The sequence below is a fragment of the Myxine glutinosa genome, chromosome 9 (genome assembly GCF_964187855.1).
Source record: "Myxine glutinosa chromosome 9, kmMyxGlut1.1, whole genome shotgun sequence".
Lineage (NCBI taxonomy): Eukaryota > Metazoa > Chordata > Myxini > Myxiniformes > Myxinidae > Myxine > Myxine glutinosa.
Genome location: NC_136269.1, coordinates 89,538,757 through 89,560,145, shown reverse-complemented (window position 1 = coordinate 89,560,145; position 21,389 = coordinate 89,538,757). Strand labels below are relative to the sequence as shown.

Here is a 21,389-nt window from a genome sequence, read left to right as displayed (position 1 = left end):
GTGTGGTACCAGGCAGATGTACCAATCCCTGAAATCGAGTCGCCCATTGGAAGTGGATGGTACGAGAATGCTACGAGGAGACTACACCCACACGTCAGTGTGGCCGATCCTCTGCCAAACGAGTTCACAGACATAGTCTGCTGCAAGTGCAAAAATTGTGCAACTGCCAGATGCTCTTGTAGGGCCAAGAACTTGAAGTGCATAGCTGCGTGTACCTGTAATAATGGAGTGTGTCACAACCCATACAGTGTGGCAATTGAAACGGACTCTGAGTGACTTAAACACGACATTCTTTTATTTCATTTCATGTACATGTAAACTTGCACATATGCAATTAGCAGCATTTTCAGTCCATGGTTACTTGTTTATATGACATCAATATCATGTACTTACAAATATTACCAGTCAGCGAATCTTAAGTTTCACTAGGGGGGTGGGTTATGTTTGTTGTAATTAATCAGTCTTATTCACAGTTGTAAACCAATTGTCTGTTACTGTTATGTGAGGGAATAATAATGAATGATTTTGATACCTAAAACATATGCATGGGATGTTTATTTGTGAAGTTATTGCAATTTTTGTTATATGTTTACGGTGAAACCGAAATAATTATTCGGCATTTTTTGTATTTTTTGCCATTCTTTGTAAAATTTCCCGATATTATAGTATAAACCAATATTTTTACAATATGTATTGTTATTCTGCTCATTTTGACACCAAAAATAAGTTTGTAACTGAATTATTGGTCATTTTATTGACATTTTTGTATTTTCGAGAAAATCAGATATTTCGCGATTGACCTTTTTCACAAAATAACCCACTGTGAGGTCCCAAATCAAAATATCAAGTGTCATCCAGGATAATATTGCTCAGGAGGTGTCATGGTTCAATCCTAGCATGGGTGCCAGCTTGTAACAAACAGTTACCCCTCATGTGATTTCTGGGCCCCTTTTCAGATAATATTCCTAGTCGAGTAGTAAATAATTCATATTCAACATTTCATAAAAGTCTTCGCCTCATGCAAGGCGAATCCAACTGAAGGAAATCTCAGTTCCTTCCACAAAGCCCAGAACAAGTGTGTGTCTACCCTCAGGAGTGCCAGGAAGCACTATCTCTCCACACTCAAGATTGACCTCTCAAACCTGTCTCCTTCTAACAAATCCTGGTGGCGTCTGGTCAAATCCGTTTCTGGTGTTTGTTCCCCCTCCATCCCCCCCCCCCCCTTTACCTCAAATGGCTACACAGCTGACACCGCACGTGAAAAAGCTGAATGCCTCAACTCTGTAAATGCCTCAAAATCTTGTGTCCCAAACCCATCTCTCTCTGTTCCCACCTTACCCAATCGAACCCAACTGCTCCTGGACTCTGTGTCCTTCTCTCCTGACAAGGTGGAGAAGTTTCTGTCAAACCTCGACTCTGATTCTGCAACTGGACCAGACGGCATCAGCCCACGGGTACAAAAAATCCTGCTCTGGCGCTCTATCTCACCCTCTCTCTGTTCTTTTCACCCTATCTTTTGCTCAAGGTCATCTGCCAGCATCCTGGAAATCAGCAAACATTACCGCTTTACACAAAAAAGGTGCAAAAACAGATTCTTGCAACTACAGACCAATCAGCCTGCTCCCAATTATGAGCAAACTCATGGAATCCATCATTGCTTCAGATATCAAATCCTTCCTCTTCTCCAATGGCTTGATCTCTGATCATCAATTTGGTTTCAGACCAGGTCACTCTACACTGGACATGCTATTTCTGCTGTCCCAACAATGGATGGAGGTCCTCAATGCCAAACAGGAAATTAGAGCTGTCTCCCTGACATATCACGTGCCTTCGATACGGTCTGGCACCCCGCTCTGCTCACCAAACTCTCCTCCTATGGTATCCATGGAAATCTCCAGGCATGGCTTGCAGACTTCCTCTTCGGTTGTAGTCAACGTGTGGCCCTGAATGGAATTCTCTCATCTCCCCTTCCTGTTCTGGCTGGAGTTCCCCAAGGCAGTGTTCTGGGCCCTGTGCTTTATTTGTTTTTTTATCAATGATCTCTCCGACTCTCTGGAAAATCCTCTCTATCTCTTTGCTAATGACTCGACTCTCTGCAGCTCCATACCTCATCCCTCAGATCGGCAGGCAGCATCCTCCTCACTCTCTGCAGACCAGGACAAATTCACAGACTGGTCAAACAAGTGGAACATGTCTTTCAATCGAATGCGATAGATAGTGGAACATTGCGATATCTCGCAATGGAACATGTCTTGACAAATCTTACACTCTCACTATGTCTCTCCGAAAAGATCTACTGGAAAACCCTCCCATGTACTTTCTCAACAATCCTCTTCAAGTAGTTCTGTCACTCAAGCTTTTGGGTCTCACTATCTGCCATGATCTTTCTTGGGAAAACCACATTTCCAAGCTGGCCTTCAATGCCAGTCGCCGAATGGGCATCCTCCGTCGTGCGAAGTCCTTCCTTGGCACACCTGAGCTCCTCACCACATACAAGGCTTTCATCCGCAGCTCAATGGAATACTGTTCTCCCCTCTGGGCTGGTGCTCCTGCCTCACACCTAGCTCGGCTTCACGCTGTTGAGGCCAAAGCTTTCAGAATCATTGGAATCTCCTGCGATTAAGCTATCTCCGAGGGCCTTTCACTCACTCACCGCAGGCAGGTTGGTGGTTTTTCTGTCTTCTACCGACTCCTGTCCGGCCTTGCTCCGCCAGCTCTCTCTGTGCTCTGTCCCCCAAATATTCCTACAGGTCGCACATGATCTGCCAGCAACCTCTTATGGTTAAACTGCCAAAATCAAGACTCGAATCCGCGAATCAGCGAATATGAAGTCGCGGTCGATCTCCGCACCGGTAGGCCACGTGATGCTGTCGGCGCAGGCTGATTGGCCAATGTGTAAAGGTTACGGGCTTACGGGCTACGGCGCGGTCAGCGGTGAGACGTTGAAGGCCATGGCTGAGGGTAAGTATGCATCGCCCGTTCGACGCAGCGACATTTCTCGGCTCTCGGACTTTCTTTTGATTTAGAGTCGATATGTGTGACGTGGGCTCGGAGCAAACGTAGCCGCCATTGAGGGTTATGTGTGTGTGCACTTGATGTTATTGTCTGCCCGAGGATGCTGATTGCTGTGCAGAGCGAATGACGCGGGAGGATGACGCTGCGATCGGGACTGATGATGTGTTATAAAATGTTATAAAATGTACAATTTTTGCCAACAAAGTGTTTAATTGTTGACGACTCTTGTATCTAATACGCCAGAACATGAGGTTATTCTTTGTTTTTATTCGCCATTTAGTATTAGCTGAAGAAACTCCGGAGATATTAAGACGAAGTAGTAAGTGGAAGGAGATAGTCTTGAAATGGAAAAAATAAATTGTACATTTTCACATCGGCACACCTGCTCTGTGCACGTGCTAAGGTGTGCACACCTGTTAGTGTGAAGGGATCAAAACCCCCAACTGGTGTAGAGTGCTTCCTTTGTTTAAGATCTTGTACAGCCCGTTATAATCGCATGGGAGGTGGGTACATATCCGGTGCGATGGCACAAGGAGGGAGGGAGGGAAGGGGGAGAGTGAAGTGAAGAGGCTGGTCTTGTAGGTGAGAAGATTTGCCAATGACTCTTTGCCGCAGACTTCGTTCTTCAGATCATTCTCGACCGATTTGGCATTTCTCCCCATCACCGACTGCCTCACACCCCCCCCCTCCCCTCCATCACCGACTGCCTCCCCACTCCTCCATCACCGACTGCCTCCCCCCCTCCATCACCGACTGCCTCCCCCCTCCATCACCGACTGCCTCCCCCCCTCCATCACCGACTGCCTCCCCCCCTCCATCACCGAGTGTCTCCCTCCCCCTCCAACACCGAGTGTCTCCCTCCCCCTCCAACACCGAGTGTCTCCCTCCCCCTCCAACACCGAGTGTCTCCCTCCCCCTCCAACACCGAGTGTCTCCCTCCCCCTCCAACACCGAGTGTCTCCCTCCCCCTCCAACACCGAGTGTCTCCCTCCCCTCCAACACCGAGTGTCTCCCTCCCCCTCCAACACCGAGTGTCTCCCTCCCCCTCCAACACCGAGTGTCTCCCTCCCCCTCCAACACCGAGTGTCTCCCTCCCCCTCCAACACCGAGTGTCTCCCTCCCCCTCCAACACCGAGTGTCTCCCTCCCCCTCCAACACCGAGTGTCTCCCTCCCCCTCCAACACCGAGTGTCTCCCTCCCCCTCCAACACCGAGTGTCTCCCTCCCCCTCCAACACCGAGTGTCTCCCTCCCCCTCCAACACCGAGTGTCTCCCTCCCCCTCCAACACCGAGTGTCTCCCTCCCCCTCCAACACCGAGTGTCTCCCTCCCCCTCCAACACCGAGTGTCTCCCTCCCCCTCCAACACCGAGTGTCTCCCTCCCCCTCCAACACCGAGTGTCTCCCTCCCCCTCCAACACCGAGTGTCTCCCTCCCCCTCCAACACCGAGTGTCTCCCTCCCCCTCCAACACCGAGTGTCTCCCTCCCCCTCCAACACCGAGTGTCTCCCTCCCCCTCCAACACCGAGTGTCTCCCTCCCCCTCCAACACCGAGTGTCTCCCTCCCCCTCCAACACCGAGTGTCTCCCTCCCCCTCCAACACCGAGTGTCTCCCTCCCCCTCCAACACCGAGTGTCTCCCTCCCCCTCCAACACCGAGTGTCTCCCTCCCCCTCCAACACCGAGTGTCTCCCTCCCCCTCCAACACCGAGTGTCTCCCTCCCCCTCCAACACCGAGTGTCTCCCTCCCCCTCCAACACCGAGTGTCTCCCTCCCCCTCCAACACCGAGTGTCTCCCTCCCCCTCCAACACCGAGTGTCTCCCTCCCCCTCCAACACCGAGTGTCTCCCTCCCCCTCCAACACCGAGTGTCTCCCTCCCCCTCCAACACCGAGTGTCTCCCTCCCCCTCCAACACCGAGTGTCTCCCTCCCCCTCCAACACCGAGTGTCTCCCTCCCCCTCCAACACCGAGTGTCTCCCTCCCCCTCCAACACCGAGTGTCTCCCTCCCCCTCCAACACCGAGTGTCTCCCTCCCCCTCCAACACCGAGTGTCTCCCTCCCCCTCCAACACCGAGTGTCTCCCTCCCCCTCCAACACCGAGTGTCTCCCTCCCCCCCTCCTCCAACACCGAGTGTCTCCCTCCCCCCCTCCTCCAACACCGAGTGTCTCCCTCCCCCCCTCCTCCAACACCGAGTGTCTCCCTCCCCCCCTCCTCCAACACCGAGTGTCTCCTCCCCCCCTCCTCCAACACCGAGCGTCTCCCCCCCCCCCTCCTCCAACACCGAGCGTCTCCCTCCCCCTCCAACACCGAGCGTCTCCCTCCCCCTCCAACACCGAGCGTCTCCCTCCCCCTCCAACACCGAGTGTCTCCCTCCCCCCCTCCTCCAACACCGAGTGTCTCCCTCCCCCCCTCCTCCAACACCGAGTGTCTCCCTCCCCCCCTCCTCCAACACCGAGTGTCTCCCTCCCCCCCTCCTCCAACACCGAGTGTCTCCCCCCCCCCCTCCTCCAACACCGAGCGTCTCCCCCCCCCCTCCTCCAACACCGAGCGTCTCCCCCCCCCCTCCTCCAACACCGAGCGTCTCCCCCCCCCCTCCTCCAACACCGAGCGTCTCCCTCCCCCCCTCCTCCAACACCGAGCGTCTCCCTCCCCCCCTCCTCCAACACCGAGCGTCTCCCTCCCCCCCTCCTCCAACACCGAGCGTCTCCCTCCCCCCCTCCTCCAACACCGAGCGTCTCCCTCCCCCCCTCCTCCAACACCGAGCGTCTCCCTCCCCCCCTCCTCCAACACCGAGCGTCTCCCTCCCCCCCTCCTCCAACACCGAGCGTCTCCCTCCCCCCTCCTCCAACACCGAGCGTCTCCCTCCCCCCCTCCTCCAACACCGAGCGTCTCCCTCCCCCCCTCCTCCAACACCGAGCGTCTCCCTCCCCCCCTCCTCCAACACCGAGCGTCTCCCTCCCCCCCTCCTCCAACACCGAGCGTCTCCCTCCCCCCCTCCTCCAACACCGAGCGTCTCCCTCCCCCCCTCCTCCAACACCGAGCGTCTCCCTCCCCCCCTCCTCCAACACCGAGCGTCTCCCTCCCCCCTCCTCCAACACCGAGCGTCTCCCTCCCCCCCTCCTCCAACACCGAGCGTCTCCCTCCCCCCCCTCCTCCAACACCGAGCGTCTCCCTCCCCCCCTCCTCCAACACCGAGCGTCTCCCTCCCCCCCTCCTCCAACACCGAGCGTCTCCCTCCCCCCCTCCTCCAACACCGAGCGTCTCCCTCCCCCCCCTCCTCCAACACCGAGCGTCTCCCTCCCCCCCTCCTCCAACACCGAGCGTCTCCCTCCCCCCCTCCTCCAACACCGAGCGTCTCCCTCCCCCCCTCCTCCAACACCGAGCGTCTCCCTCCCCCCCTCCTCCAACACCGAGCGTCTCCCTCCCCCCCTCCTCCAACACCGAGCGTCTCCCTCCCCCCCTCCTCCAACACCGAGCGTCTCCCTCCCCCCCTCCTCCAACACCGAGCGTCTCCCTCCCCCCCTCCTCCAACACCGAGCGTCTCCCTCCCCCCCTCCTCCAACACCGAGCGTCTCCCTCCCCCCCTCCTCCAACACCGAGCGTCTCCCTCCCCCCCTCCTCCAACACCGAGCGTCTCCCTCCCCCCCTCCTCCAACACCGAGCGTCTCCCTCCCCCCCTCCTCCAACACCGAGCGTCTCCCTCCCCCCCTCCTCCAACACCGAGCGTCTCCCTCCCCCCCTCCTCCAACACCGAGCGTCTCCCTCCCCCCCTCCTCCAACACCGAGCGTCTCCCTCCCCCCCTCCTCCAACACCGAGCGTCTCCCTCCCCCCCTCCTCCAACACCGAGCGTCTCCCTCCCCCCCTCCTCCAACACCGAGCGTCTCCCTCCCCCCCTCCTCCAACACCGAGCGTCTCCCTCCCCCCCTCCTCCAACACCGAGCGTCTCCCTCCCCCCCTCCTCCAACACCGAGCGTCTCCCTCCCCCCCTCCTCCAACACCGAGCGTCTCCCTCCCCCCCTCCTCCAACACCGAGCGTCTCCCTCCCCCCCTCCTCCAACACCGAGCGTCTCCCTCCCCCCCTCCTCCAACACCGAGCGTCTCCCTCCCCCCCTCCTCCAACACCGAGCGTCTCCCTCCCCCCCTCCTCCAACACCGAGCGTCTCCCTCCCCCCCTCCTCCAACACCGAGCGTCTCCCTCCCCCCCTCCTCCAACACCGAGCGTCTCCCTCCCCCCCTCCTCCAACACCGAGCGTCTCCCTCCCCCCCCTCCTCCAACACCGAGCGTCTCCCTCCCCCCCCTCCTCCAACACCGAGCGTCTCCCTCCCCCCCTCCTCCAACACCGAGCGTCTCCCTCCCCCCCCTCCTCCAACACCGAGCGTCTCCCTCCCCCCCCTCCTCCAACACCGAGCGTCTCCCTCCCCCCCCTCCTCCAACACCGAGCGTCTCCCTCCACCCCTCCTCCAACACCGAGCGTCTCCCTCCCCCCCTCCTCCAACACCGAGCGTCTCCCTCCCCCCCTCCTCCAACACCGAGCGTCTCCCTCCCCCCCTCCTCCAACACCGAGCGTCTCCCTCCCCCCCTCCTCCAACACCGAGCGTCTCCCTCCCCCCCTCCTCCAACACCGAGCGTCTCCCTCCCCCCCTCCTCCAACACCGAGCGTCTCCCTCCCCCCCTCCTCCAACACCGAGCGTCTCCCTCCCCCCCTCCTCCAACACCGAGCGTCTCCCTCCCCCCCTCCTCCAACACCGAGCGTCTCCCTCCCCCCCTCCTCCAACACCGAGCGTCTCCCTCCCCCCCTCCTCCAACACCGAGCGTCTCCCTCCCCCCCTCCTCCAACACCGAGCGTCTCCCTCCCCCCCTCCTCCAACACCGAGCGTCTCCCTCCCCCCCTCCTCCAACACCGAGCGTCTCCCCCCCCCCTCCTCCAACACCGAGCGTCTCCCTCCCCCCCTCCTCCAACACCGAGCGTCTCCCTCCCCCCCTCCTCCAACACCGAGCGTCTCCCTCCCCCCCCTCCTCCAACACCGAGCGTCTCCCTCCCCCCCTCCTCCAACACCGAGCGTCTCCCTCCCCCCCTCCTCCAACACCGAGCGTCTCCCTCCCCCCCTCCTCCAACACCGAGCGTCTCCCTCCCCCCCTCCTCCAACACCGAGCGTCTCCCTCCCCCCCCTCCTCCAACACCGAGCGTCTCCCTCCCCCCCTCCTCCAACACCGAGCGTCTCCCTCCCCCCCTCCTCCAACACCGAGCGTCTCCCTCCCCCCCCTCCTCCAACACCGAGCGTCTCCCTCCCCCCCCTCCTCCAACACCGAGCGTCTCCCTCCCCCCCCTCCTCCAACACCGAGCGTCTCCCTCCCCCCCTCCTCCAACACCGAGCGTCTCCCTCCCCCCCCTCCTCCAACACCGAGCGTCTCCCTCCCCCCCTCCTCCAACACCGAGCGTCTCCCTCCCCCCCTCCTCCAACACCGAGCGTCTCCCTCCCCCCCTCCTCCAACACCGAGCGTCTCCCTCCCCCCCTCCTCCAACACCGAGCGTCTCCCTCCCCCCCTCCTCCAACACCGAGCGTCTCCCTCCCCCCCTCCTCCAACACCGAGCGTCTCCCTCCCCCCCTCCTCCAACACCGAGCGTCTCCCTCCCCCCCTCCTCCAACACCGAGCGTCTCCCTCCCCCCCCTCCTCCAACACCGAGCGTCTCCCTCCCCCCCTCCTCCAACACCGAGCGTCTCCCTCCCCCCCTCCTCCAACACCGAGCGTCTCCCTCCCCCCCTCCTCCAACACCGAGCGTCTCCCTCCCCCCCTCCTCCAACACCGAGCGTCTCCCTCCCCCCCTCCTCCAACACCGAGCGTCTCCCTCCCCCCCTCCTCCAACACCGAGCGTCTCCCTCCCCCCCTCCTCCAACACCGAGCGTCTCCCTCCCCCCCTCCTCCAACACCGAGCGTCTCCCTCCCCCCCTCCTCCAACACCGAGCGTCTCCCTCCCCTCCTCCTCCAACACCGAGCGTCTCCCTCCCCCCCTCCTCCAACACCGAGCGTCTCCCTCCCCCCCTCCTCCAACACCGAGCGTCTCCCTCCCCCCCTCCTCCAACACCGAGCGTCTCCCTCCCCCCCTCCTCCAACACCGAGCGTCTCCCTCCCCCCCTCCTCCAACACCGAGCGTCTCCCTCCCCCCCTCCTCCAACACCGAGCGTCTCCCTCCCCCCTCCTCCAACACCGAGCGTCTCCCTCCCCCCCTCCTCCAACACCGAGCGTCTCCTCCCCCCTCCTCCAACACCGAGCGTCTCCCTCCCCCCCTCCTCCAACACCGAGCGTCTCCCTCCCCCCCTCCTCCAACACCGAGCGTCTCCCTCCCCCCTCCTCCAACACCGAGCGTCTCCCTCCCCCCCTCCTCCAACACCGAGCGTCTCCCTCCCCCCCTCCTCCAACACCGAGCGTCTCCCTCCCCCCCTCCTCCAACACCGAGCGTCTCCCTCCCCCCCTCCTCCAACACCGAGCGTCTCCCTCCCCCCCCTCCTCCAACACCGAGCGTCTCCCTCCCCCCCTCCTCCAACACCGAGCGTCTCCCTCCCCCCCTCCTCCAACACCGAGCGTCTCCCTCCCCCCCTCCTCCAACACCGAGCGTCTCCCTCCCCCCCTCCTCCAACACCGAGCGTCTCCCTCCCCCCCTCCTCCAACACCGAGCGTCTCCCTCCCCCCCTCCTCCAACACCGAGCGTCTCCCTCCCCCCCTCCTCCAACACCGAGCGTCTCCCTCCCCCCCTCCTCCAACACCGAGCGTCTCCCTCCCCCCCCTCCTCCAACACCGAGCGTCTCCCTCCCCCCCTCCTCCAACACCGAGCGTCTCCCTCCCCCCCCTCCTCCAACACCGAGCGTCTCCCTCCCCCCCTCCTCCAACACCGAGCGTCTCCCTTCCCCCCTCCTCCAACACCGAGCGTCTCCCTCCCCCCCTCCTCCAACACCGAGCGTCTCCCTCCCCCCCTCCTCCAACACCGAGCGTCTCCCTCCCCCCCTCCTCCAACACCGAGCGTCTCCCTCCCCCCCTCCTCCAACACCGAGCGTCTCCCTCCCCCCCTCCTCCAACACCGAGCGTCTCCCTCCCCCCCTCCTCCAACACCGAGCGTCTCCCTCCCCCCCTCCTCCAACACCGAGCGTCTCCCTCCCCCCCTCCTCCAACACCGAGCGTCTCCCTCCCCCCCTCCTCCAACACCGAGCGTCTCCCTCCCCCCCTCCTCCAACACCGAGCGTCTCCCTCCCCCCCTCCTCCAACACCGAGCGTCTCCCTCCCCCCCTCCTCCAACACCGAGCGTCTCCCTCCCCCCCTCCTCCAACACCGAGCGTCTCCCTCCCCCCCTCCTCCAACACCGAGCGTCTCCCTCCCCCCCTCCTCCAACACCGAGCGTCTCCCTCCCCCCCTCCTCCAACACCGAGCGTCTCCCTCCCCCCCTCCTCCAACACCGAGCGTCTCCCTCCCCCCCTCCTCCAACACCGAGCGTCTCCCTCCCCCCCCTCCTCCAACACCGAGCGTCTCCCTCCCCCCCTCCTCCAACACCGAGCGTCTCCCTCCCCCCCTCCTCCAACACCGAGCGTCTCCCTCCCCCCCTCCTCCAACACCGAGCGTCTCCCTCCCCCCCTCCTCCAACACCGAGCGTCTCCCTCCCCCCCTCCTCCAACACCGAGCGTCTCCCTCCCCCCCTCCTCCAACACCGAGCGTCTCCCTCCCCCCCTCCTCCAACACCGAGCGTCTCCCTCCCCCCCTCCTCCAACACCGAGCGTCTCCCTCCCCCCCTCCTCCAACACCGAGCGTCTCCCTCCCCCCCTCCTCCAACACCGAGCGTCTCCCTCCCCCCCTCCTCCAACACCGAGCGTCTCCCTCCCCCCCTCCTCCAACACCGAGCGTCGCCCTCCCCCCCTCCTCCAACACCGAGCGTCTCCCTCCCCCCCTCCTCCAACACCGAGTGTCTCCCTCCCCCTCTCCTCCAACACCGAGTGTCTCCCTCCTCCTCTCCTCCAACACCGAGTGTCTCCCTCCCATCTCCCCTCCCCATGTTTACCTGTGTTTAACTGTATTTAAACAGTCTCAAAGGAAGGATTGTCAATATATGAAAGTACCTCCACTAAGTCCGGTCGCAGAACTGGAACTGGAGCTGAACTGCGGCTGGGCACAGGAAGCGAGGTCAACGGTGCCTTCTCTGGTGGTCTGCTTCTGCCAGCGAATGTGCTATTGACTGGAGGACTTTCCGTTAGGAGTGCAGAGCGTCTCTAGGGATTATCCAGATCGGCAGTGTTGACGACCGGCGGTTTTTGCTGAGCCCTGAGTTTTGTTTGGGTTTGGGCCGAGCCCTGAACTGACCTCTGAAGGGGTGTCCGATTGAAGACAGGGGTGAAGGTTCAAAAGAGTTCTCCACTGACAGGTCTCTGTGTGACTGGTGTAGGTGTCTGTCTTGGTGTGGTGGTTATCGCTGGGAATGTTGGTGACTGTGTGTGTGTGTTGGATTGCGGAAGGTGCTGATGGTGGTGTGCATGGGGTTTGTGTTGTAGAGTATGCAGGTAGTGGGCGTTGGGTGGAGATGGCAGAGAGTTTTGTCGGTGATGACAATATTGGGTATTAGGATTCTCCATTTCATAGCAGGGATCGGAAAAATATAATTTTGTTGTTTCAGAGGAGCAGCATGCTCAGGTATATTGATCGAATGTTAGGTGATGTTTTGTCTGGTTATGGCGGGAGGACCTTGGTTGTAATGCACGTATGGGCAAATGATAAAGGGAAAGTTATTCCGAAGATTGATAAAAAAAATAATCACTGATCACCACCTCATTTGTGCCTCATTTTTTTCACCCAACTGTGGAACCAACTTCCACGTTCTCCTCAATCTCATTCTTCCCTCCAAGTATTCAAGACAGCTGTTCACCACCATCTCAGATCATCCCCAAAACAAAACCATCATCTTTAACTCAACCACCAAAGGTGGTGGAGGTTATTTTTTCACCCCTGTCTGTCTGTTTGTCTGTCCGTTTGTGAACAAAATATCTCAAAAAGTTGTGGACGGATTCGGATGAAATTTGGCAGAGATGTAGCGTATGTGACAAGGACGAAATGATTAGATTTTGGTGAAGATTCGGATCTGGCTAGTAGAATTTTTAAAGTGATTCTTCACCTTTGGAAGATAGGGCCAAAAACGATACATATCAGGATATCTCAAAAAGTTATGGATGGATTTGGACAAAACTTGTTGGACAGGTTGTTTTTGTGACAAGGAAGAATCTATTAAATTTTGGTGAAGATCCAGATCCAGCTCGCAGAATTTTTAAGCGATTCTTCACCCTTGAGTGATATGGACAACCAGGCAGAGGTATGCTCTCCACTGAGTGCCGTTCTAGTTACTCCTGCTAACATCCTACACCCACCCCTTAAAATTTCCAGTTTTTCCTTCCTGAGAATTGAGGATGCAACATTACAAAAAGAACAGCAGGAGAAGGGGGAAATGCCAACAGTAGGGCGGAGGGAGAAAATATACCGAGTATAGACAAACAAGGGATGCGGGTAATGTTGAGGGTTAGGAGGAGTGCAAAGCGAGGACAATATGGATACAGAAGCAAATTTTTGAGAGGGTGGGGGCTGGTTTAACATGTGTAGAAAAGATAATGATTTTGGATGGGGAATGATTTCAAATGGTGGTGAATGGCTGTCTTGACGACCTGGAAGGTAGAATGAATTTGAAAAGGGTGTGGAAGTTTGTGCCACACGTGGGGGAAAAAAAGAGGAGCAAATGAGTGGTGAGAACTGAGTGATTCTGGATTTAGGTAGTTTCACTAGGAGGGAATTGCTGATGGACCTCCTGCGTCCTGTAGATACCTCGGGAAGGGGACAAAGCACGGAAGAAGTAAGAGACCACCAACCTGTCATTGGTGGCAAAGTGATAGGCCCATAGACAACTTCATCGGGAGAGGTTCCTATGGTCTTTAAAACCATGGTCTCCACGGCGTCGAAGCCGAGCACGGTGTGAGGCAGGGGCACCAGCCCAGATGGGGGAGCAGTACTCCATGAGGCTGCGGATGAAGGCTTTGTAGGCTGAACCTGAGGGTTGTTGAGAAAGTAGATGCGAGGGTTTGCAGTATGGGTTTTTTTTTTTTTTTTTTTTTTTTCCTCATATACACAGTACACACACGTCAAAGTGGGATTTAAATATTTTTATTTATTTATAAAATAATTAAAAATGAAAAGCTGAAAGGTCTTGAGTCAATAAGTATTCAGCCCCTTTGCTATGACACTCCAAATTGAGCTCAAGTGCATCTAATTTCCTTTGATCATCCTTGAGATGTCAAAACAACTTGATTGGAGTCCAGCTGTGGCCAATTCAATTGATTAGACGATATTTTGAAAGGAACACCTTTCTATATAAGGGTACAACAGTTGACAGTGCTCATCAGAGCAGAAACTCTACCATTAAGTCCAATGATCTGTCCGTATTACTCGGATATATAATTGTGAGGAGTCGCAGATCTCGAGGATATAAAACTATTTGTGTTGAAAGTTCACAAGAGCACAGTGAGCACCATCATTAGGAAATGGAAGGAATATGGAACTACCCAGACTCTTCCTCGAGCTGACCATCGACCAAACTGGCAAGAAGGACCTTGGTCAGGGAGGTGACAAATATCCCAATGACCCCTCTGACAGAACTACAGAGTCTTTCGCTGAGATGGGAGAACCTGCCAGAAGCACAACAGTCTCTGCAGAACTTCACAAATTTAGGCTTTATGGGAGAATGGCCAGATGGAAGCCACTCCTGAGAAAAGGCACATGGCAGCATGTGTCAAGTCAGGTCAGGTATGGGAGCATGTGTCGGAGCAGCGCGTCGCGGCATCCACTTTCCGATGGTACTCCAGGGGCCTCTGTCTGGCCATCCCCCAGGCTGATGCCTGGCCCATCCCTATCTCCTTGAGATGCCGATCAACCTGCTGCAACCACGAGGCATGCGGTCGGCCTGTTGGCCTCCTCCAATCACGAGGCTCCCTAGCTGAGAGTATCTGATGAGCTGGATCAGCGTCCGGAAAACGAGCCACATGTCCATACAGCCACATCTGATGCTCACGGACCATACAGGAAACAAATCTCATCCGAGTCTCTCTCAGCAACCGCTCGTTGGACACAAAAGTCTGACCAGCGATAGCCAAGGATTCTCTGAAGCGTCTTGGTTCCAAAGGGGTGAAGTCTCATTCTCTGGCCCCTGGTAAGGGTCCAAGTCTCGCATCCATAGAAAATGTACCGTCTGAGCCGAAGGTTTTAAAACGTTGAAATTGTTGAAAACGTAACGTCGTATTTGAGGTTTTGCATGTGTGGAGTTTGCACAAAGGCATGTGAAAGACTGAGCATGAGGCAAAAGATTCTGTGTTCTCATGAGATGAAGATTGAACTCTCTGGCCAGAATGCAAAGTGCTACGCCTGGTTGGAAACCGAGCACAGCTCATCACCCATCTAACACCATCCCTATGACGAAGCATGGTGGTGGCAGCATCATGCTATGGGGATGCTTTTAAGCAGCAGAGACTAGGGGATTTGTATGGATAGAGGGAACAATTATTATAGCCAAATACATGCAAATTCCCAAGAACCTGCTTCAATGTGCAAAAGACCTTACTTGGACTGCAGCGAAGATTTACATTCCAAGAGGACAATGACCCCAAGCATACAGCCAAAGCAACACTGGAATGGCTACAGAATAAGAACGTGAAAGTCCTTGAGTGGCCCAGTCAAAGCCCATGCTTGAATCCCATTGAGAATCTGTATAAAGATTTGAAGGTTGCTGTTCACCGACGCTCCCCATCCAACTTGACGGAGCTTGAGTAAATCTGCAAGGAATAATGGGAGAAACTCTCCAAATCCAGATGTGCAAAGCAGATACACACATACCCAAGAATACTCAAAGCTGTAACCGCTGCCAAAGGTGCTTCTACGAAGTATTGACTCTGGGGGCTGAATACTTATGTAAATTACATATTTGTGCATTTCATTTTTAATTATTTTGTAAATATTTCAAAAAAACAAAATAATAATTACACTTTGACCTCCCTGGGGTATTATGTGGAGATCAGTGACAAAAAAATCTCAATGGAATATATTTTAAATTCAGGTTGTAACACAAAATGTGAAAAAAGTCAGTGGTGTGAATACTTTCTCAAGGCACCGTACACACACCCACGCCTATCTGGCAGGGTTCAAAGACATATCTCAAGTGTTTGACCAGCTTGTGATTTTAAAAGTCGTAGATTGCAGAGCTCCAATCAAATGTGAACACTAAACAGGCTGACCCAATATATGCCTGTTTGTTCACATTGGTTGTTGAATATAATTGAAATAACTCCCACCCCTTCTCCCATTTAATACAAAAATATTTATTTGAACTTCCACTTGTTTTCCTTTTCATTTCATGTCCTTTTCATTTATTGCTAGAAGAATAATTGTAAGTGTAATAATTCTTGCATTGGCTTGTTGGTGTGTGCTGCCCTTCAGAGCGAGCTGTTCTTGCTGCTGCGGATCAGGAAACAACACCTCAATCGCAGGCAAGTAATGTTTATAAATAAATTGAATGTGCCATTTCCCATGCAGACTTTTCCCACTTTTTTGAAATACCAACTTCTGTCCTGGAAGTCCTTGGTGTCCTTGTGTTTTATACTTCTCCCACCCCCCCCCCCCCTTCCCACGCCTCCTCCCCCCCCCTTCCCACGCCTCCTCCCCCCAAGCCCTCTCCCTCCCACACATCGCCCTGCTCTCAAATGTTATGTTATGTTTGTGTGCTTCCCCTTCTCTCCCCATCTTGTCTTCCGCTCCCTCGTTTTATATATTTTGTTTGTCTGGTTGATTTGTTTGTGAAATAAATGTTAGCTCTTTCACGAGCCTCGATTCAGTATACAAAAAAAAAAAGGCGTGTACATGTTCGTACATCTTGTGATTAAGTGAACTGATGGAATGTAACACTGCGGTCGATGCATCACTTTTTAGATGGACATGTTTTCCTTGTATATTTGTTGTGATGTGTGTTTGCAGCCATCCGAAAATCCTCATGCAGAGTTTGGTCTCACAGAAAACATCCAGGTATAATTAGTTGTCAAAAAATATCAAGGAGAAAATATCAAGTTGGCATTTTTAGTCTGTCAGCTAAGCTCCGTATTTTTAGTACGAATACTCATTTCACCGAAACCAATGAAAATGTGGCATATGATGCTTGTATTGCCCTGTTTTTGAAAAACCTTTGATGGGACTACCAGTTCCGGTAGCTTTCTTCGGTAATCACCCTATTTCTGGAAGTACCCATCCCATCGCCTCTCGTTCAAATTGGATGTGAGCTGATTTTGTACATTCCACGATTTTGATTTTGGGGAAACCATAGCTTTAGTAAGATAAGAGATTTGAGATGACATTTTAATTAATTTAAAGTTGTTAGAATGTTGCTGTTTTGGGTGATCTGAAGTGGAACAAGTCAGGAGACGACGATGGTTCATGAGCGAGCGGTATTTAATGAGGCTAGACTACGGATTTTTATGTTAAGAAAATAGGCCTTTTATGTTTTGAAAAGCGGATTTTTTTTATTTTATGTGAAAAAATCCCGAAATATTTTTTTCCCCCGTTTTATTCATTTTTTATTATTACCAAGTTTTTCAGAAATCAGTCAAAAAAAGAACAAAAAATGGTAAACTTTTTCCTGCACAACATTAAGCACTCTGGGCTAGTAAACAGGTAAAAAATGACGGTCAGGTACCTTTATTGCAACCGCATTGTTTGATAAGTAGAGGACTAGAAGAAATTGACAAGACCCTTTTAGGAACGGTTAAAGTAGGTGTTTGAAATCATTATCTTGGTAATGTTCTCCTTGGTGAGGCGGTCGGTGAGGACGTTTCTGTAGACGGAGAAGGACCTTTCCACGTCGACGCTGACGATGGGGCAGTACCTCAAGAGGGGGATGTCAGCAAGCTTGACTCCAGCCAGCACACCAACCTCAGATCCATGCTGATCTCCATTCAGGATCAAAGCCACTGTCCTCAGCACACCAATGTCGGGATTGCGCTGCAGCACCGCCTTGAACTTGGTGAGCAGGATCTCCTTACGGCAGCCTCGGATCTTTTCGAGCTCCTCCTTGGCCTGATCAAGGAGCTGGAAGGCCTTGGCCAGCTCCATGCCGGCCTCCTCCAGCTGCTTAAGGATCTTCGGGATGAACGACACGTGGGCATTTAAGAAGACCAAACTGAGCTTGATGTCCGCCTTTCCGAACAGGTCCTTGGCACTCCGGATTGGCTGGTCATCGTTCAGCTGGTCCACAATGTCCTTGACGGCCTCGAAGTGCTCGGCGTAAAACACCGCGGCGTCGATCCATGTCCCCCACCAAGTCAGAATGGGCTCCGGGGGGAGAGAAAGATTGGGCTGCTGCTCCTTCCAAAAGACAACACGTGACGGGGCTTTGACGAACACCTTCTTCGTCGTGGCAATCAGGTCGTTGATGTCCTTGAACATTTCTCGGACTGTCTCGCAGACACGGTGGAGCGCGTGGGCAACGCAAGTCACATGCAGCAAGTCCGGGAAGAGTTCCTTCAGGGCATGGCCGGCCTTGATCATATAGGCCGCGGCGTCGCTGACGAGGACCTTGAGGCACTCCGGCTTGAAATCAGGCCAAAGATAGCGCAGCGTGTCATTGACTGCACGCACGATCTCCCCGGAGTTGGTCTTCTCCAGAAACATGCACTGGACGAGGTGGGGATGAAAGTACCCCTCCTTGGACAAGCGTCCCGCGATGATGTTGGCCACATATCGACCTGCCGAATCGGTCGTCTCGTCGACGGACAGCCAGATGGGCTGCTGCCCGAGGTCGGCACGGATCCCCACCAAGGCCTCGTCGTAGCACTTGTCGAGGTAGTGCTTTCAAATCCAGCTTTCATCGGGGATCTTGAGAGTGATGTGCTTCTCCAGGAACGACCGGAGGGCAGGGTTTTCCAATTTCGACCATGGGATGCCAGCGGCCAGCATGGCCTGGCACAGCTCCTGAGCCACGACGTCGCACTTGTGCCTCTTTCCACCACCAAAGTCCTCCATGGTGGCTTGCGTGACCGTCTTCTTCTTCAAGGCCAAGTTGCTCTTGTGGCGGTCTCCTCGGACATGTTGGGCCAGCTCAGACTTCTGCTTCGCCCGGAAAGTCTTTTCACAAGCTCGACAGAAAGCCGTGTCACTCGACACGTACTTGAAGGTGGCCCCATCGCCGCCAGCGTTGAATTCCTTCAGCCACTTGTCACGAAGAGCAGCACTCATCTTGATAGGAGACTTGTTCACACTTTGTGTACACTCTCTCACTGTAGTACACCGCCTCACTGCTGTACACGCTGGGGACGCAATGCACGCAAGTGGACGCAACGTTTTGTTTTTGAGATCGATCGCAGTTAAAAATTTCGATCGCAGTTTAAAATTTCGAAAAATTCCCTAATTTTTTTTAGCGTTGCCAGACATTTTCGACCAAAAAGGGCATTTTATTTTATTTTTCCCGAAAAAGGGCTAAATTCTTTTTCTCTCCGAAAATAGCAAAATAATTTTTTTGCGTGCAAAAAAGCCGTTTTATGTGAAAAAATATTTTTTATTTTTTCACATAAAAATCCGATGTGCATAATGACAAAGGACGGACTATAACCGAAACAGGCCCGGAAATGTCAAAACGAAGGTTACTGACCTTGAAATGAGATAGAAAATAATGTATAATCACTAATCAGTTATGAGGTTAGTTAGCGACACAGTACCGAAAATTCGGTGAAAAATGAAATGAAAATAAATAAATAAATAAAATGAAAAAAAAATAAATGAAAAATCGAGCTCCGTGGGGCTAGACACATGACATTGGCCGAACCAAATATCGAAACCTGTCAGATTCCACCAAACCCCTCGGAGATGTAGCTTGAACTCGATTACCCCCTAAAAAGACATCTTTTTCGGGCGTGGCTCCGCCCACAATGGGCGCAATACGCCCACTCTAGGCAGGACGCAACTAGATCATGATATTAACCTCCCACCCAAGTTTCATCAAGATCGGATGATATCATCGGGTAGTTATGCTGCAGACAGACACACACACACATGATGAATATAGTGGTCACTTGATAACTCATGAAGCAATAAGCATTCCGTTATCTGTTAGGTCCACTTCCTTGGGCCTTGTCTGATGCATATGACATGCCAAGGAAGACGAACAAAAGCCAAGCTCCAACAGCTATTGCAAAAAGGAACTCTACCAGCAGATCATTATTCTAGGCATGCAACAAGTATATTTTATGGAATGGTGGTGCTTCAGAAGTTTCAACCTTCTAGTGGATCAACGTTTCATTTTAGCTGAAACAGCTTTTCAGATATATACAAGTCAGGTTAGCAGAAGTGTTGACGTAGTTTTTGACGTTTATCCAGATGTGTCCATAAAGAATCCTGAGCCAGCCAAGAGAATAGGTGGAAGTTCTTAGGGTGGTAGGATACAAGATTCTCCTAACGTATCTGACAGTCTTGGAAAAGGATAATGGCGATTCAATCAAGAGACAATGTGTGAAGTTTCTTGTTACTGAATGGAAAAAGCCAGAGCTCACAGGAGGCTGGGGGGGGGGGGGACAATATACATGACATATGGCAGCACCTGCTGGAGAATAACATAGCAAGGATGTGATATTTTTCCTGAGTTGGAGTGTTCACAAGTAGAGGCTGATACGCGCACGATTCTCCGTGCAAATGGCCCGACAGTTATTCATGCTGATGAAACAGATGTCTTCATGTTACTTCTTGGGCACAGTTATCTGATTGCAGATACGCACATGAAATCGGGAAAGGGGTCAAAGAGCAGGATACTCGAAATGGATAAAGTAAAATCATGCCGACTGCCAAAATTGCATCCTCGCATTTCAAGCGAAGAATTCTGCAGATGTCTGATTGGGATGCACGCTTTCCACCAGATGCGATTTGATTTCTGATTTTGTTGGCAAGGGAAGGCCAAAGCACTGAAATTGCCAATGCAGCATCAATATTTTGTGGAAGCCTTCACATCACTTGGAAACACATGGACAGTAGCAGAAGAATTGCACAACAAACTGGAAGAATTAGCTTGCACTTTATGAAATGGATGAAGAACAAACTGATCTATATGCATCTGACGACGATTTGTAAATAGTAGTTATGTTGATACATGTTTTTAACTCAGACTGGACTACCATCCAGTTGAGTTCATCACATACTGAACCCTCCGGCATCTGTCGTCCGTTAACTTTTCGACGTTAACACTCCAGCATCCACAAATATCAACCGATTCGATTCTGATCAAACTTGACATGCAGCATTCTTACCCCAAGGACCAGGTTGGTATTACATTTCAGCCCGATCCGTTGAAAAATGGCGGACTTAGGCGACCATTTTGATTTTGGTCATGAAAACGACGTCAACACTCTAGCGTCCACAAATATTAACATTGTAAAACAAGGACAAGTATTTAAGGATACAAGGACCTTAAAATTATTACACAAGGTTGTTGGCTTTTCATTCAAGTCAAATGTAGTACAGACAACTGACCTACTTTAAAGTTGTCCAGTCAGTTCAGTTGAGTTCTGCTTCCCTGGAAGCTCTAGTTTTATAAAATGTTATTTAATGGAATGGTTATCAAAGACTATTTGAGATTCAGACATGACTGCAATTTACGAAGTAAGATCCCTTTTAACTTTCAAAGCTGGTCTTCCCCCTCGGATCATATAAAAATCTACGAGTTAGCTGAGAGACGAGAGTGCAATTTTGAAACCAAATACCGTATTTCCTCAAATAACTGCCTCAGGTCACTTATTAAATCAGGGGATTCCTAGAGGGGCACTTGATCGAGAGCGGCGTTTATTCGAGGAAATACGGAATACACTTTGATGTGTGACTTGCAAAGTTGTAAGAATGTTTCTTCAGAGAAAATGTGTTTTGATAATTAACAGAATTTGAAGAACTTGTAGCCCCCTCCCCCCCTCTCCCCGGTTTGTTGATAAGCTGCCATTTTTGCATGCCTATAATACCGTTTCATAATCGGTGTACCAAAGCAAGTATTTAAAACCATATTTCACTTGTTTCAGCCATGTGAGTATTTGGCACTATACAGCTGATACTTTCTTTGGATGTATGATGCATGGATTGGTTTATTAATCAAAGGCTAAAGAAGCTTCGAACTTTGGTGTCGTGATTTATTTGCATCTCTGCTTTTCAGATTATAAAGGTATGTATGTATGCACCATCCTCTCCATACATTTGGCCCTCCTAATGTCCAAACCAAATTATGCGGGTATTTGATCTTGCCTAAGCAATGTGCCTTTATCCCTCCACGTCCCATTCCACAAATTACTTTT

At 53.3% G+C, this 21,389-nt stretch overlaps 1 protein-coding gene across 1 annotated transcript in view; it reads left to right on the top strand.

Moving 5' to 3' along the window:
- The first annotated feature begins 2,854 nt into the window (after positions 1-2,854).
- Positions 2,855-21,389, top strand: part of DPY30 (dpy-30 histone methyltransferase complex regulatory subunit) — a 30,443-nt gene continuing 11,908 nt past the window's right edge. Inside the window, exons 1-3 of the mRNA XM_078784511.1 lie at positions 2,855-2,961; positions 15,520-15,569; positions 16,054-16,101. Of these exons, the coding sequence (XP_078640637.1) occupies positions 2,865-2,961; positions 15,520-15,569; positions 16,054-16,101 (195 nt within the window). The 5' untranslated portion in view covers positions 2,855-2,864. The remainder of the gene's footprint in view (positions 2,962-15,519; positions 15,570-16,053; positions 16,102-21,389) is intronic.